The 18694-nt window shown below is 39.6% G+C and overlaps 1 protein-coding gene across 1 annotated transcript in view; it reads right to left on the reverse strand.

Moving 5' to 3' along the window:
- Positions 1-200: 200 nt before the first annotated feature.
- The window catches only part of LOC140791067 (probable glutathione peroxidase 5), a 34482-nt gene continuing 15988 nt past the window's right edge, over positions 201-18694 (reverse strand). Inside the window, exons 4-6 of the mRNA XM_073141446.1 lie at positions 18434-18552; positions 635-802; positions 201-562 (exon numbers count right to left, since the gene is read on the reverse strand). Of these exons, the coding sequence (XP_072997547.1) occupies positions 530-562; positions 635-802; positions 18434-18552 (320 nt within the window). The 3' untranslated portion in view covers positions 201-529. The remainder of the gene's footprint in view (positions 563-634; positions 803-18433; positions 18553-18694) is intronic.

Here is an 18694-nt window from a genome sequence, read left to right on the forward strand (position 1 = left end):
TGGTCCATAGAGAGAGCTATTTATCTTGCATCACTTCCAATAAACCATCAATACAGCAAGCGCGCTACTCTAATTGCATTATTAGTAAAAGATAACCATTAGGTGAGCAAAAAGATGCTTCGAAGTTCAATCAAATTAGCTCGAGACATGAAATAATATAATTATATGTACATTGAACAAGCAAATTTACTATTTAAGACTACAGGAAAGTGGAAGGTATTTTATACGGCACTTCTCTATCCATCAAACAAGAATCTCCATGCTACAATCCGTGACACAAGTTTAGCAGGATACAAACTGGTAATTTACAAGCTCAAACTTCAAAATGCTCACAGCAAAGAAAAATGATTAGACACCAAGATAATTTAAGTCGGCAATGATGCTAAAAGAAAGCAAATATAAGACAAATATTGCACAACTTAACCCCAGAAAAGCAACATAAGCACATGTAAGCTAAAAAAAGCCTATAAAACGGCACTCAGGTGTTTGTATATCACTAAGCAAGGGCAGTATGCCGATCTGAAGACTTCTATACTTCCCCGAGTGCTTTCTTAATGTCTTTCTGAAAAAATTGAGTTGAATAAGAAAAAGGAATATTGTATGAATTAAGATGAATTACAAGTAGGAGAGAGACCTCAATAGACAATGGGGCTGTAGATGTCCCATATCTGGCAATGACTTCTCCTTCCTTGCCCACAAGAAATTTTGTAAAATTCCACTTTATTCGAGATCCCAGGAAGCCAGATTTGCTTGTCTTCAGGAACTTATAAACCGGTGCAGTGTTTGGCCCATTTACGCGAACCTAAAGAAAAGCAGAAATTGAAGTGTAATATCATAATAGTTAGCATGGCATTAAAAGAGAGATAAAGCGCAATGAAGTAGCACTAAAACTACCACATGCATCATTATGCATTATTTCAACTTTATCTAAGTGATATTCACTACATTCCACAAAGAATTAGTTCTAGTCTAATTGTATACTATCATAGTGGGACATGTCTAAGTATCTAAAGGAGTATTAGGCTTTTGCTTAGAAGAATACTACTATTGGTAGGCCATGAGATTTACATAGTCCAGTAAAAGTCAAGTGTCAAATGTATGCACAGTATGCCAATGCATACTGCCTGGATGATCCTTCAAATAAGACAAGTTATACAGGTAATAGTGCCAAAGCTGTACAATAATAGCCGTGGAATCAAATGGCCTAAGATGAGGAGTCGTAATCTGTAAATGAACATTGTATATAAAAATGGATACAACCTGGACACTTAAAATATAGTTACGACATATACTGTCATTATAAGTGTGGTGATGCCTATAAGAGCTTAAACCCTATCGAAACCCTAGCCCATCTCTCATAAGAGCCTAGCCCACCTTTATACCAAATTCAACCTCAAGAACTACTAGTAAGGGCCTGACCAGCCCAAAGCTCCCAATCCAGCTAGACCCAGGGCAGCCCGGCCAGTCTGGAACATTCTCACTTTTGACTTGCGTCCAGGCATAAACCTCAAGACCTCTATACAGCCAAGTTTTACTAAGACCCTGACTCATTCTCCGGTTGAGTGGCATGTCTAGCATCAAAAGAGCATGAGATAGCCAAAAGCTTTAGCCGGCCAAAACCAATCCAGCCAGCTAGAGCAGGACGCTTATGAAGGCCCATCATTTGGTATTAGAGCATCTAGGTTCGTTTTGGTGATCTTTTTTTCATCAAAAATTTGTGGCTCATGGAAGGAGAACATCAATCTAGCAATCCGAGAGGAGCTAGTGAATCGTTTGGCACAAATTGTGGAGAGGTTGACGGCGCAACACCAACCTTATCAAGTACCAACAGCAGCTGAACAAGAGGAAGATGAGGAGCTTCTCGTGGGGAATGACACAATGGAGCAACCAAGACCACAAAGGCAGCCAAAGGATCTAGGAAACAACATCAAGATGAAGATTCTTCCATTCAAAGGCACTAGTTCTCCTGAAGAATATTTGGAGTGGGTGCAATGAGTAGAAAAGATGTTTGACTACCAAGACTATTTAGAGGTTCGAAAATGTAAACTTGCTCCCCTTGCGTTCATTGATTATGCGAATTTGTAGTGGGAAAGTCTAAAGGCTCAAAGACGAAGAGATGGAGAAGAAGAGGTCAAAAGTTGGAGACTTATTAAGAGATTAATGCAATGGCATTTTATACCAGAATATTATTGTCAAGACCTCTATATTCGTTTGCAATCTTAGACAAGATGGAATGTGCATAGAAGACTATGTTAAAAAGTTTGAAACTTTGATAATAAGGTGCAAAGTGCAAGAACCATGAGCAAACAATTGCTAGATTCTTAGAAGGATTAAACAAAGAAATTGCAGACGCAGTTGAATTTAAGTATTTTGTGTTCCTTGAAGATATCATCAAGCTAGCCATGAAGGTGGAGAGACAAAGAAAACGGGGTCCAATCAGAACTGTTGCATCTCATCCAACCGGGAGTAAACAACCATTTTCATGGAATTCCAATAGCTAGAGTACCAAGCCAGCAGAAAAGGGGTCTCCAAGTAAACCCCTAGTGGAACCTTTGAGGGAGAGAGAAGGTGACCGAAGCAGAACATTCCATAAGAAGTCGTGACGTTAAATGTTTCAAGTGCCTTGGTCACAGCCATATCGAATCCAAGACCCCAATGAAGTCAATATTGAATATCCCGACAAAGATGAATTACTTGTAATTCGTCGTTCTTTGAATTTACAAGCTATAGCTGAAGATGAGCAACAAGAGAACATATTTCACACTCGTTACACTATTAGCAACAAGGTGTCTGGAGTTATCATTGATTTGGCAATTGTGCAAATGTTGCTTCTAGCATAATGCTGGAGAAACTTGGTCTAGCTACAACTAAACACCCTCAACCAAACAAATAGGATCTTTTTCTTATTGCATTAGGTGTTTATTTTCATTAGAATAAAATTCCTGTAGGTCGCGTTCGAATGAAGGAGGGGTCGCATTCGAACACAGGAGGGGTCGCGTTCGAACGCTCTTGCGAACGCCTGCATCAGGTTCGCAAATACAGAAAACACATATTGTGCGTTCGAACGCCTTCGCAAATATAGAGAACGCATATTGTGCGTTCGAACACCTACATCGCGTTCGCACTTACAGAGAACGTGTTTTGGTGCATTCGAACGCGATCGAAACTGGATTTAGCTAATTAAAAAAATCCTAACCTACTAAGACTCTAACTAAACCAAATAACCAGATAAGATAATTAGACTCAATCCATTGAGCCTAATCTCCCTTTGATGTGTTCTGATATGATCCGGTTCGTATAAACAAACTTCAATGGTTGAACGATAGTGGAGAGGTAAAAGTTATAAAAAAAATTTCAGTTCCTTTTTCTATTAGGAAGTTTTACAAGGATCAGGTTCTTTGTGATATTGTTCCAATGAATACAAGCCATCTTCTCTTGGGAAGGCCATGGCAATATGATCGAAAGACGATTCATGATGGCTCCAAAAATACTTATTCATTTTCCTTGATGGTAAGAAGATAACTTTGGCTCCCCTCAACCCACAGCAAGTACAAAAAATCAAGGAGAAAGAGGAAAGGAAAGACAGTTTCTTTGTAGACAAGAAAAAAGTTGAGCAAGCCTTGAATTCTTTAGAACCAGTCTATCTAACATATGCCAAGGAAGTCTCATCTCTTGAAGAAAGCCATACTCTTCCCCTAGAAATAGTACTCCTATCACAATTTGTTGATGTGTTTCCTGCAAAATACTAAAAAGGCTACCACCAATTAGAGGAACTAAGCACTAAATTGACCTTATTCTAGGAGCTGTCCTTCCAAACCAACTAGCCTATAGGAGCCATCCCGAGGGTGCTAAAGAGCTTCAACGACACGTCACTGAGTTGTTGGAGAAAGTCTATGTTCGTGAATCAATCAACTCTTGTTCAGTACCAACCCTTGTAGTACCAAAGAAAGATGGCAACTTGAGGATATGTGTGGACAGCAGAGCCATCAACAAGATCACATTAAAGTACCACTACCCTATTCCTCATTCGGATGATATGCTTGATGAGTTGCATGGTTTGAAGGTTTTCTAAAAGATCGATTTAAGAGGTGATTACCATCAAACCCGCATGAAGGAAGAAGATGAATGGAAGACTACCTTCAGAACACAATATGGGCTGTATGAGAGGTTGGTAATGTCATTTGGTCTATCAAATACATTGAGTACTTTTATGAGGTTGATGGACCATGTGCTATGTAAATTCATTGGCCAACTATTAATGTATTTTGATGATATTTAATCTTTAGCCGAATATTTGAGCATGTGAAGTACCTTCATGAAGTTTTTGGGGGTCCTCCGGCAAGAGAAACTGTATGGTAATCAGAAGAAATGCAATTTCTGCAAAGTTAAATGGTGCTCACTTGAACTATTCAAGAGAAGAGATCAATAGCTTACTTCACTGAGAAGTTAAATGGTGCTCACTTAAACTATTCATTTATGATAAAAAAATTTATGTACTAATCCGAGCATTGGAGACTTGACAATATTACTTACTTCCAAGGGAGTTTGTTATACATGTAGATCATGAAGCTTTGAAACATTTAAAGGGGCAAAGCAAGTTAAATTGGAGGCATGCTAAGTGGGTTGGGTTCTTAGAGTCCTTTCCTTACATCATCAAGTACAAGAAGGGCGAAGTAAACATAGTGGCTGATGCTCTTTCAAGGAAGTATGCTTTGAATTTTATGTTTAATGTTAAATTGATGGGGCTAGAAATAATCAAAAGACAATACTCGGAGGATCCTGACTTTGGTGTTATTTATGCAGCTTGCGGAAAGGGGGCTGTGAAGGGGTTCTATAAACATGAAGAATTCCTCATTAAATCTGGAAGGTTATGCATTCCAAGGGGTTCAACTCGGGAGCTCTTAGTAAGGGAGGCATATGGCAGTGGACTAGCTTGGCATTTTGAAGTGAACTAGCTGGGCATTTTGAAGAAAAGAAGACCTTAGAGATGCTCAAAAAATACTTTTATGATACGAACTTGGTTGGATCGGATTCATTCTTAGCACATTGGGCTCGCTTGAGTCAAGTCTAGTTATCTAGTTTAGTCATTTACATTTTTTAGCACCTGCTATTTTGGTTTAAGCCATAAACTCAAGTACCTACTAAATATGGACTCAACTTGTTAATTCTTTAATTAGATTTAGATAAGTCAATTAATTGTTTTAGTCGTGTTAGGACACGTATTAAGAGTCCTAGTACAACTTGGACTCGCCAAGCCACCTTTGTTGTAAGAGTGCGAATTTAACTCAGTCAAGGGTTAGCCTCTATAAATAAGTGTGGAGAGTAGCCCTAATTATCATTAAGCAAGGATTATTTGGCTAAGACTTGTCGCTCCCTACCTCCTCTATTCTTCTCTTGGCTGTCGGCATAACTCTCCCCACCTCCAATTGAGTAACCTTCTTCTGTTGGCAAGGTTCTCGACCAGCTTCTAAACCCCTTCTTCCCTTCTTAATCTCCTCCTCAATCTCTATTCCCCAATCTTCATCGAGGAGCTCATACAACTCCTTAACCAACGCCCTGAGACACCAAACAACGATGCATAGCAGCAAGCCAGGACCCACTCGCCAGTCTCATATTATGAGCAGCAGGAACGAAGGGCTCGTCCACTACGGGAGCCCCTCTTTTCTAGACCTCTAGATGCATGTCCAGACCAGCCAAGGGTCAGATCAAGACCTCAGCCTGATCTGGACCAGACCGAAGGGCGCCATAGGGCAAGAGGGACGTCTCTTCCCTTAGACAACTTCGAGTCCAACGACGAGTTGGACTTGAGAACTGGGCCAAGGTTCAGACCTCAACAAATTGTTAAGCCCCATGCCATCACCATAATAGAGGTCAACATCACGAATATCACCATAATAGAGGTCAATATCAAGGTGGAAACCACGGACACACGATTTGTCTAAAGTTTCCCAAATATCATGGCGGGGATCATTTGGATTAGATTTATCAAGTAGAGCAATTCTTTGACTACTTTAGAACACGTGAGGACCAAAAGATACTCTTATTATCTTTCCACCTCAAGGAGACGGCCTTACGATGGTACCAATCGGTCAACCGCGCCAGTCCTTTCATCGGTTGGGCTGATTTTGCAGTCATTGTGTCATCATTTCGGTCCAACCGAATATGACGATTTTCAAGAGTTGCTAACCAACGTTACTTAAAAGACCTCCATACGAGGATATCAAGAGGACTTTGAGAGATCAAGACTTTGAGGTCTCAATCGTTGGACGAAGCATTCACCCTCGCTGTCATGGTAGAGGAGAAGATAAAGGCGACAACGACAACCATGAAAGGACGGTCTATTGCTAGATCGAGGGAGTTTAGAGGAGTGCCTCGGCAAACCGCAGCCACACATCATGTGTCGGTGGCTTCACCATGGACAACAGGTGCAAGATTGCTCCCATAGCCACAACCAAAGGTGAGGGGACCTCCCTGAGCTACCATGAGAAAACTTACCCGAGCCCAAATTGAAGAAAGAAGAGCTAAAAGGTTGTGCTTTTATTGTGATGAATGATTCACTCCCGGGCACAAATGTGCCCGACCGATGGCCACAGTAACGGTGTTGGACGAAGTGGAGGATGTGGAGGAAGATGAAGTGGTGGAAGATGAATTAGAGGACTTGGTGGAAGACCAGGAGGCGTTGGAGAGCAGCGAGGAGGTCCACGCCAAGATCTTCATGCATGCCTACACCTGCGCCAATGCACCAAGGACGCTTCAGGTCGATGGCACTGCGAAGAATCAAACAGTAAGAATCTTATCGATACCTAGAGCACCCATAACTTCATGAATGAACATATGGTCAAGAAGATAGGAATCGCTACAAATGCTACCTCTGGATTCGATGTAGCACTTAGAGACAGCACGATGTCCCAAGCGAACGGCGTACGCCGAGGGGTTTTTCTGAAGATTCAAGGCAATTCCTTCACCTTAGATCTTCACCCCTTAGCCTTACGAGGGGCTAACATTATATTGGGGACCCAATGGATGCAAAATTTAGGACCGGTGGCCATTGACTTTTTAGAAATGTGGATAGATTTCAAGCGAAGTAGCAAGCAAGTGCAGTTAGACAGAATTCGACCGCGACTCGAAGCCCAACTTTAGTCGATTAATACAAATCTAGTATGATTGCAATGTTTTGGAGAACAATCGACCCAAAAAAATAACTAAAATAAAATATAGTAAACAATAACTGACAATAAGTTAATCGATTGAAAGGACCACTACTAAATAGGTATGTTGACAGTAGAAAAGCCTAGAATATGGTGTAAGAAAAGATTTTAGAGTTTAGATTTACCAATAAATGAAATAATAGTGCTTTTACTTTGAAACCACATCTTTCTCTTCACGTTCGGGAACCCAAAGATTCTCTTTCACTACTGGAATCTTCCGGATAGCAACAGTAAACAATGAAAAGTAAAGATTAAAGAAGGAGAGAGATTTAGAGAGGAAGTAGAAAAGATTAGAGAAGAATCTTAAGATGGAGTAGGAGAAAAGGAGAGAGAGGGAGAAAGAAGAAGACCGCAGAAAAGAAACTGAGAGATTTCAAATAAATCTTATTCAATCGTCCCTTATTTCTCATGCAATAACCCTTAAATAGGTTAACAACTTTGATTCTAGCTGATTCTAATAAGAACTTATTTCCTAATAGGATTTTAATTGATCATCTAACCTAAATTGATTAACCCAATTTAGGTAATAAATTAATGTGAACATTCCCCACATATAAGCTTACCATAACTATCAATTGAGATTCTAATAGGAATTCATTTTCTAATAGGATCCAAATTGATTAGGTTTACCTAAATTGACTAATCCAATTTAGGTAATAACTCAATGTGGACATCCCCCGCATATAGATTTACTATATCTATCAATTGACTAATTCAAGTGATCATTTGAATTAAAAATCGACTCAACAAATTAAATCTGAAAATAAGTTAGCCTAATTAGCTCAATTAGACTAAAATTGAACTCAAGCAACTTTAATTCGGTCAAATTGAAGATGATGCCCACATCAATTCCTTGTGGGTGGGAAAATCTCGACTCTGACGAGATAGCCTCCATATACTTTTGGTATAGATCTTCTCGTAGTCTCCTTAATACATCTTCCTCGATCCAGCTAGCGTTAGAAATGGAGCGATCTTTCCATCGAACCAAATACTGTTAGTGTGTACCCTGTCGTGTTTTGGTCAGTAGTTGTTGACTGCTCAAAAGGTAGTGAGCTAACATCTGTTGGTTGCATTAGGCCTCCATGATATGTGAACAAATCAGCAACATTTAAGACCGGTGAAGTAGACATCTCAGGTGGAAGTTCCGATAAATAAGCATTACTTCCCAACTTGGCAAAATCTTTCTCCCTGCGGTGTTGGTTTGCTGCTTCCTTATACTTGTTTGTAAATACCTGTAGCTTTTAAAGAATCTCTTGGTGCACTTGGTGAATTCTTTGAAAATAGGTCTCAGCATTAGCATTATTTTTTCCATTATATGATATAGGAGTTCTATTAAGATAGTGGGAAATAGAATGGCCATATATACTCTTAAAGGGTGATTTTCCGGTGGATCTATTGATGGAACTATTGTAAGCAAATTTAGCTTGAGAAAGAACTAGATCCCACTGAGAGGGTTTCTCTCTAGCTAAACACCTCAATAGATTACCCAATGATCAATTAACTACTTTAGTTTGACCATCTGTTTGAGGATGATATGCACTACTATATTGTAATTTAGTACCCAGTTTAGACCATAAAGCTCTCTAAATATGACTCAAAAAATGTATATCCCTATCTGAAGTAAATGATTTCAGAAAACCATGCAGACGAACTATGTCTTTGAAAAACAAATTTGCTATATGAGATGCATCAGATGACTTTTGACATGCAATAAAATGTGCCATTTTATGAATCTGTCAACAACTACAAAAATTGAATCAACTTTACTCATGAAAGAATACACTATGGATGATTCAATTATGTCATGCTGGAATTTATTCTTTTCAAGAATCATCATGGTTTTATTGTCAAGGCTTACATGGCTTTTTGTCTCTTGTTTCCTAGGATATGGCGCATTCCTTTGTGGATGTAAAGTAACCTGTACATTGTCTTTAATAAAAGTGTATGTATTTTTCTCCCCATTATGCATTATTTTCCTATCATATTGCCAAGGTCGACCTAACAAGACATGACATACATCCATAGGTACTACGTCACATCAAACTTCATCCTTATATGATTTACCGATTGAAAATTTAATTAGGCATCTAGTTGTAACAAGAACTTCACCCCCACCTTTAAACCAAGCAATCTTAAAGGTTTATGCAACTTATCAGTTTTCAGATTAAGCTTATCAACTATTTCCTGAGCAAAAAAAATTTCTGTGCTTCCACTATCTATGATGACTAAACGTAATTTTCCATTCGATTTGCAAGTCGTGCGAAAGAGACTTCACCTGAGCCACATATCCTCATGTGGAGCCCTTGGCGTTAGCATTACGCGATGCATGACAAGTAATTGGCCCTCAGTATCACCAATTACTTCATCTTTAGAGATGTCATCTTCTAATTCATTCTCATATTCATTCTGACCTTCATCATCAGTTAACTCATTTTCTTCTTGCTCAATCAAATTAGATTGGTGTGTGAACTTTCTTAGAGGACAATCAGAAGAATGATGACTAGATTGGTGTGTAGGTCCTAATATACCTTTACTCTTAGCAAATACATCAGATTTAGACTGAGGAAGGACTGTTTGTGTTGATTTTGGTGGTTCATTCCCAACAACTTGCATCCTAGTGTTGCCTTCATCTGAATCAATTCTATGAAACCCTTGTCTTCTAAGTTTAGCTTCAGCCTTTGTGGCTTTGCTATAGGCTATGTCAAGGCGCAAGGCATCACACATGGTTAACTCATCTTGGATTTAAGGTCGCAACCCGTTGGTGTAACGGGCAACCGTTTGCTCTTCACTTTCTTTCTTGTAGTTCATTTCGTGCATGTAAAGAATAAAATTCTTCAATGTATTCTTGTACAGTTTTAAATCCTTGATGCAAATTTTGAAGCTTTTGGAAAAGTGTTTGTGTATAATTAATAGGTAAAAACTTTCCCCTAAACTTTTCTTTCATACGAGTCCAAGAATTGATTTTCTCTTTTCCTTTTCTAATTCGATCATTCTAGATTTGTTTCCACCAAATTAACGCATAACCTTTCAATTTGAGGCTAACAAATTTTACTTTTTTTCCCTCTAGGATTTCTTTCCATTCAAAAAATTGGTCTATCCAGTCAATCCAATCCAAAATTCATTAGGTAATAATCGCCCTTCAAATTGGCTAACATCAATTTTAAGCCTGATCCCACCTATCAACAGACCTATGTCTCATGTGATGTGCAGGATAATCCCTATCATCATCACTCTCTATATCTTGGACAGAAGTGTTGCCTTGTCTAGGTGCTCTAGGGATATTCTCTGGTTGTGGATTGACTTGGATGTTACCTAAGCGTTGTAAAATTTGATCCATTCCTTGTTGTAATTGCAAAACTTTGATGTTGTAGTTGTGTGACATCTTCTCTAATATCAGTTGTGTTAAAATTTGCATTTGACATGATTCCCAAAATAAACTAGACAGATATAAAGAACCTTCTTCTTTTTAATAGAAGAGATGCTGAACTATATCTATATGCAAGCAAACCTAAGGAAAAGAAAACTTGCTCTGATACCAATTGATGCAAATCTAGTATAAATGCAATGTTCTGGAGAACAATTGACCAAAACAAGTAACTAAAATAAAATATAGTAAACAATAATTGATAATAAGTTAATCGATTAAAAGGATTACTACTAGATGGAATGAAAGAAAACCACTCAGATAAGACAGTAACTTCTTCAACTCTCAAATAAGTATATTGATAGTAGAAAGGCTTAAACTATGGTGTAAAGAAAGAATTTAGAGTTTAAGTTTACAAATAAATAAAATAGTAGTGCTTTTACTTTGAAACCATGTCTTCCTCTTCACGTTCGGGCATCTGAAGATTCTCTTTCACTACTAGAATCTTCTGGACAGCAACAGTAACCAATGAAAAGTATAGATTGAAGGAGAGATGTTTAGAGAGAAAGTAGAAGAGATTAGAGAAGAATCTTAAGATGGAGTAGGAGAAAAGGAGAGAGGGAGAGAGAAGAAGAAAACCGCAGGAGAGAAAATGAGAGATTTCAAATAAATCTTATTCAATCGTCCCATGTTTCTCATGCAATAACCCTTAAATAGATTAACAACTTTGATTCTAGTTGATTCTAATAGGAACTTATTTCCTAATAGGACTTTAATTGATCATCTTACCTAAATTGACTAACCTAATTTAAGTAATAAATCAATGTGGACATCCCCCATATATAAGCTTACTATAACTATCAATTGAGATTCTAATAGGAATTCATTTCCTAATAGGATCCTAATTGATTATGTCTTACCTAAATTGACTAATTCAATTTAGATAATAACTCAATGCGGACATCCCCCGAACATCCAAGGGTTGATGAACGACATCTTGATGACGTTATTAAGGCGGTATGTACTTGTCTTCTTTGATGACATCCTTGTGTACAGCCGCTCATGAAAGGAGCATCTTGTCCACCTCCGCAAAGTGTTGTAGATTTTGAAAGATAATAGTTTGAAGGTGAGGGAGTCCAAATTTTTATGGGGCCAGCTGAGAGTGGAGTATCTCGGTCACATCATATCAGCGGCGGGGGTGAAAGCCGATCCCTCTAAGGTGCAGAATATGGTGCAATGGCAGGTTCCAAAGACACCGAAAGAATTGCGAGGCTTCTTTGGATTGATGGGCTTTCACTACCGATTTGTTACCAAATATGGCAAGATCGCCGCCCTCTTGATATCATTACTGAAGAAGGGGGAGTTCTAGTGGACCAAGACAGCAACAAAAGCATTTGAAAAATTGAAGAAGGCAATGACCACGATGCCGGTCTTGACGCTACCCAATTTCACCAAACCTTTTGTAGTGGAATGCGACGCATCAAAGGCTGGAATTGGGGCTGTCCTCATGCAAGAAAGGAGGCCAATTGCATACATAAGCAATGCATTGTCAATGAAGAATCAGATGATGTCTACATATGAGCGAGAGATGCTAGCCATTATTCATGTTGTAACCAAATGGAGACCATATCTTATAGGGCGGCAATTCGTGGTGCGTACTAACCAGTGAAGTCTTCCCTACTTTCTTAGACAACGGATTCCACTCCGGCACAGCAGCGATGGATGACAAAGTTGTTGGGCTACGACTAGGAATTAGTGTACAAGAGGGCAATTGAGAATCAAGTCGCCAATACGATATCACGGCAACTTGAACTGGCTGATCTAGCCATAATTTTGACCCCGGTTTTTCCTTTTCTTTTAGAGATTAGAGCTGCATGTTTAGAAGTGAAGGATGGTCTACTGCTAGACCGAGGGCGAGTGTGGGTGGAGTGATGTGATTCGGACCACACTAAGTCATCTCATACATCGATACGACTTATGGACCATTTACTTGTTTTGTTTTTAGTTTTCTTCAAAAGATAAAAATTTTGGCTGTCGCGTTCGAACGCTCCGTTCGACGCCTGCATACGTCTGCACATACAGAGAACGCAAATTGCATGTTCGAACGCTCCTGTTCAAAGGCCTGCATACATTCGCACATACAGAGGATGCGAATTGCACATTCGAACGCGCTCGACGAGAATGCTTTGTTTCCAAGTTTATCATTTGTTAGTTTTGCTTGTTAGATTAGCCTCTTAATATGTGGAAGGCAACCTATTGGGATTATCAATGAACATTGTGTTTTCCTTCCTTCTTCCTCTACTCTTAACTCCTCTACCTCCTCTCTCAAACCCTAGTTTGTGCTATCTTGACGCCGGTTACTCCTAATCCCCCTCGATTGTCGAATCCTCCCTCCTCCTAGGGATCTCGACCATCTTCTCCCCCCTCATCCTTCTCCTATCAGCACCTCATGCCACCAAATCCATCACCATTATCACTACTCTCATCACCACCACCTGTCATCTCCACCTCCATGGTAATATTGCTTATTTTCGCCCTAGGTGCAGCTAGAATCTGCGAAGGGCGTGAATATAAAAAATGTAGGTCAAGAAGATACAGAACAATCCCAATTGGATTCGTAATTTTCTGACTATGGAAGAATATTTAGAGAATATTCTCCTCCGACTGCGCAGACTACTTCCCTGCATCCAAGCTTGATCAGGTAACGGATGCTCGGTTCATATCATCCTCATGCCAAAGGGGGAGTAGCCCTCGAAGCAGCTATCAACCCGCCAACCACACTAGATGCACATAAGGTAAACCTGCTGTCTTGGCTAGTACATGAAGTTCTCAAGGCACTCCTCACGGACGTGTGCTTCTGCTCCATTCGCGTGGCCTCCTCGAAGGCCTCGCTCAAGGTCCAAGACCTTAGGGAAAGGACGTCGGCCTTGACCTCCTTGTGCAGCACGGGGATGAATGTGCTGATTAGTAGCTGCTGTGGTCAAAGAGATCGGCATCGACTACTCACACGCTCAAACTCCTCTCGGTACGCGGTTACAAATGTCCCCAAATTAATTTCGAGATTGTAGCATGATAATCCTCGAAGCCCGTGGTCCCAAACAACCTTAAAAGCCCCTTAATGAACTCAATCCATGACTCGAACAGCCAGTGGGCACTCACTGACTAGTACCAATGGAGGGCAGCCCCCTCTAAATGGAAGCTCGCCAACAACACCTTGACGTCTTCCATTGTGCCTTGGTACTAAAAAAACTACTCAACTTAAAAATTTTAATCTAACGAATTACCTCCTTGGAACTTTGAAAACGAGTCAAGTGTTTGAGCGAAGGGAGATCGAGACCCAGCACCAACACCAGCGATGGGGGCGGGTGACGAAAGTCACTTAGCTTCTTTAGTAGGGCTTGCCAAAGAACCCCTATTGTCGCGGCTGGGGTCATACGCCACTTCCGGTCTAATCATGGGTGGGTGAAAGATCTCCAACTCTAGGTCACGCCACATCCGATCATCCCTATCACGACAGAGCCCTAAGTCCTCTTAGTTCAACTAAGGGGCTAGTGCCGCGACATCTTCCCATTCTTGATTCCGGCCGCATCTATAACGCACTCTTCCATTCGATCCATATGTAACTTGCAGAGGAATCCTAGGATCCGGTGGAGGTGGCCCCCTCGGCCTCACGAGAGCAGTCCAAGGAAAATTGGCCTGACATGGTAGACCGGTGGCAATTACTACTACATGTGATAGCTCGCAAAGGGAGCCGTGGGTCGGCCCGACGCCTTCCCCCACTAGGGAGGTCATTAAAGAGATCCTCAAGCCAAGGGGCTGCGATAGTAGGGGTTCGTCGTAGCAAGTGGCAAACTGCAGCCCAGCGGCCTACCGGCTCCTCGACTTGATCCCCCCTCCAAGTCGTGGGCAATTGGACTGAATGGTTGCTGGCCCCTCATGCTAGATGAGTGAGGGAGGAGAGGACCAGTAAAAGGGAATCCATCCAATCCATTACAGGTGACAGCAGCCGAGGAGATTCTTGCAGGTGGCCGCCGAGCACCAAGAACTTCATATCCACCCTCAACCCCTTCATTTCTACTTGAGATCTTTCCTATAGCTCAAGTAGCCGATGGAGGAGTGTTGCAATGGGTTCGTGCTATCGGAGTCCTCCCGCCGATGGTGTGCTCGGCGCACTAGAAAAGGCCTCGGCCTTCGTCAAAACAACAGCATTGGTGGCAATTGGGGTTTCTCCCCTTGTCGGCAGCTCCGTGACAGCTCTCCTACTCGTCGTAGCTCACATGGTGGTCATGGCCCAAGGAGGGGCTCTGATACCACTATCGTGTTCTGTGGAGGTGAAGCTCGGTTCACTGGAGTTGGCTTGCTTGGGAGTGGCGCGGTTGTGGCTGAGATGACCCAGTGGGTGATTAGTGGTAGTTGCAACTGGTAGTGGAGTAGCTGTGGATCGGTTGTGATTAGCTCGGTGGGCTGTGGTTAAAGGAGTTGATGAAGCTAAGAGAAGGGGAAGTGATGAGAGCTTAGGTGGGGGGGAAGAAGAGTTAGATAGAAGAGAGAAGTGATTAGAGGGAAGGGGTTCAACTGGTGGTCAATAGGAGTGTTGTAGCTATGGAAAGGGCTTAGAGAGGGGGGAATTAGGGTAAATGTTCATTCCTCCTTTTGGGTGCTCACCACATCCCATATATAGTGGCTACCCAAGCTTAGGTGACCCAACGCACAAGTGGGTACATGACTCAACTAGACCAACCAAATCAAAGTTGGTTCACAACAGACTATGTTATACCTGCCTGGTTAGATAACCTAAAAAGGCCTAGTTGAACTAGGAAGCCATAGGTTAGTGTGAGGCAAAAAGACAGAGGAAAGGGGAGAACGAGAATGAAGAGGAGAGAAGGAAGAAAGGAAAGGAGTCTATTATTGCCATGTGCACTCACCAACGCCACCATCTACACTCACGACCGCTGCCATCTTTACATCCTATTTGTTCTTATTTGTTTTCTTTCTTGACTTTTCTTCGTCTCCTTGCATTTCTTATAATTTATGGACTGGCCTTCAATTAGAAACTTTCTTGTAGTTAGTAGCCCAATCCATATTCAACCCTGATGCAGGACTTTCCTACAGTTATCTGCAGCCCTTATTATTAGAATTTCCTATAGTCATTCAAATGACTATAGCAAAGTTCGAAAAATCAGGATCGGGATCGAGATCAGCCTTCCAAAAAAACAATACGTATCAACCAGATAGGATCGAATTTTTTTATTTACATAAAATTCTAAATATTATTTAAAAATGCAAAAAAAATCTAAAAATTTAGAAAACATGACAAATTAAAAAAAAGTACTAACTTACTCAAAAGTCAAAATCCGACGAATACCGAGTTGGCTATCATAAATCCTTATGATTGTCGTCATAATCACCAAAATAATAATGCTCCTAGGGTCTAATGCTCCAAAGAGTGATTGTATCATATATTTCATATCAAATGGATCTTGTTGAATCTGAGGAGGATAATAATCAATGTGGATCTTGTGTTTGAGGATACTGAGATGGATATTAAAGAGGATAATAATCAACATATAGATTATGTGATTGTTCCAAACAATAAATACTTAATGAACCATAGTTCGTTGAAGTTCGCTGGAGTAAAATTTGCATCGCCGGAGTTCGTTGGAGCTAGATCTCTTCATTAGAAAGTGAGAGTGAGAATAAAAGGAGAAAGAAGTGAAAGAGAGAGTAAGAAGAAAAGAGTAAAGAGAGAAAGGGAAAGAGATTATGAACATCAACAATTAATGTCTCCGAGTCAGATCCATAATGGATCTGGCCCGATTTGATCAAAATCGACCGATCCCGATCGGGATCGGCCATGGATCTGGATCGGCCGATCCGACAAACCTTGGACTACAGTCCTTTATTATGTTATTATGTCATACTGTTGCTTAGATACACAAACTTTGTAAGTTAAATCACCAATTTATTAGTTTTTATGTCCATCTCCTTGGATTATATATATTAGTTTAGGAAAGGCAATTTGCTAATTTATTTTTGATGCTTGCCTTGGGCACATGTCACCCACCATCCGCCGAGCACCATGAAACCACTTAACTGCTAGGTGGCTGCGGTGTGCTTTTTTAGAACATTGTTACAAATAGGTTTATTTTAACCCCAGTGCAATTTGTGATTGAAATTTTACCTACAAATACAAAATTAGAGTTTTCCCAGGAATTTAATCAACTATTCAGTCTTATTAGAGTAGATGTATGATTATTTTCAACCAAAAGTTTTAATGTCTTGGTTAAAACTGCAACTGGAAAAATGTAAATACAAATCTAGGATTTCTCATACTTGTCCTAAAAACACATCTGAAAAAAGATATTGGAGAGACTAGTCAAATTGGATTCTAGCTGTTATATATTTAAAGTAGATTTACCTTCTAGTTATTGAATCTGATTCAAATTTCAATAAAATTTTCCCCTAATTTGATTTAACTATATATATATATATATATGTAACTTTAGCTTCATGAAACATTTGTGCCTTCACGATGACTCATATTTCTATTTCTACACAAAATTGTGTATGTAACACCAATATCTAGGGACAAAGGAATTCCATTTAGCCATTAACTCCAAAAAGACTTACATATCTAATTTAGGGCATCCCAAGGCCGTGCTAGTGTGTCAACGACATGATAAGGTGTAGGCATGTGTCCGTGCAACTGCGAGCTATTGTCAACAAGCTGATGCCACAAAAACAACAATCCTTGCTCTCTGGCAAACAATTGTCTTTGCAATCCCAAAGAAGAGCAAAATAATAAGGAAACACTAAATTTCTAGGACATACCCTTATACCTAATTAACTCCAAGTAACCTCAATTATATAGACGGATAGAATGGTCTTGGCTCGCTTCATAAAGTGTTTGTTTTTCGTTAGAGCCACCATATGAGCAATGAAGAAGCTCATTCCTGGAGAAAATTGTTCTATGCAAATGAAGTAAAATTATTTTATAGGGATATACATGGGTGAGAAGTTAGCCAATGAGGTAAGTAAGAACTGAATAATTTATGAATGATAAGGGATACAATGGCTTCTTCACATCATGTCAAACTCAAGTGATAAACAAAAGGAGTACAAACTTCTATGACCATTATTATAGATTCCGAGTCATTTGTTCCCACAATTATCAACCTTCCGCTTAAAAAAATATATAATCCTACTCATGCTACAAGAAAAAACACTGTTATAAGAGTGAAAACATATAAATAAAAAGACAAGTAAAATGGGGATTTAATAGATTTGAACAATAATTGAATTTAAATATATCCGAAATTTGAGGATTTATATATATACTACTGAAAAATATTTGATATTCCATATATAATAGTAGAATGTGAATTATGGAAGATGAAAAAGAAAAATAAATTTAAACTAAACACAGTAAGAAGAGCTAGAAAGTTTTAAAATGTATTAAATACTAATGACTTCAACTCTTCAAGTTATATGTTTGTGGATAAACAGATACCTGAATCCGAATCCACATATGAATCCGTATCCAAATGAAATTCATATATCCGCATCCAAATCCAAATCCAAATCCAAAATTTATTAGAATCCAGGTTGGATGTAAATTTTGTAACCCATATCTTATATTTTCGAATATGGATCCAGGTTGGATCAGATATTACCCTGCCCCTTTTCATCCCTAGTAACAAGAAAATAATACCTCCTCAATTTTAAGAGTTCATCGAACAACATTTTGACTGAGATAGGAGATGTCGTATGTCGTACTTCCATTTGAACAAAGAGCTATCCTAAAAGAATTATGTACTTATCCTACCATGCTTCAATAGTACCTCATTTACCAAGACTTTACCTTTTGGAAAATTGGATACTCAGCCTTGAATCTTGTACAAGCAAACTCTTTTATCTCCTGGTCTGTCCCAGGCTCTTGTCGCAAGAACTGATTGCATGGAAATGCTAGAATTTCAAAATCTGGTTATTTCAGAAAGTAAATTAATTAGCTTTCAAATGAAAAAAAGAAGATAATCCCAGACTCCCAGTAATTAGCAGAGAAAAATACTATCATAAAGTTCAAAAATTCTTGTTTAATAATTTTCCCAACAATACATTGACA

The sequence above is a fragment of the Typha latifolia genome, chromosome 6, assembly GCF_019914945.1.
Source record: "Typha latifolia isolate L0001 chromosome 6, TyphaL0001v2, whole genome shotgun sequence".
Taxonomy (NCBI): Eukaryota; Viridiplantae; Streptophyta; class Magnoliopsida; order Poales; family Typhaceae; genus Typha; species Typha latifolia.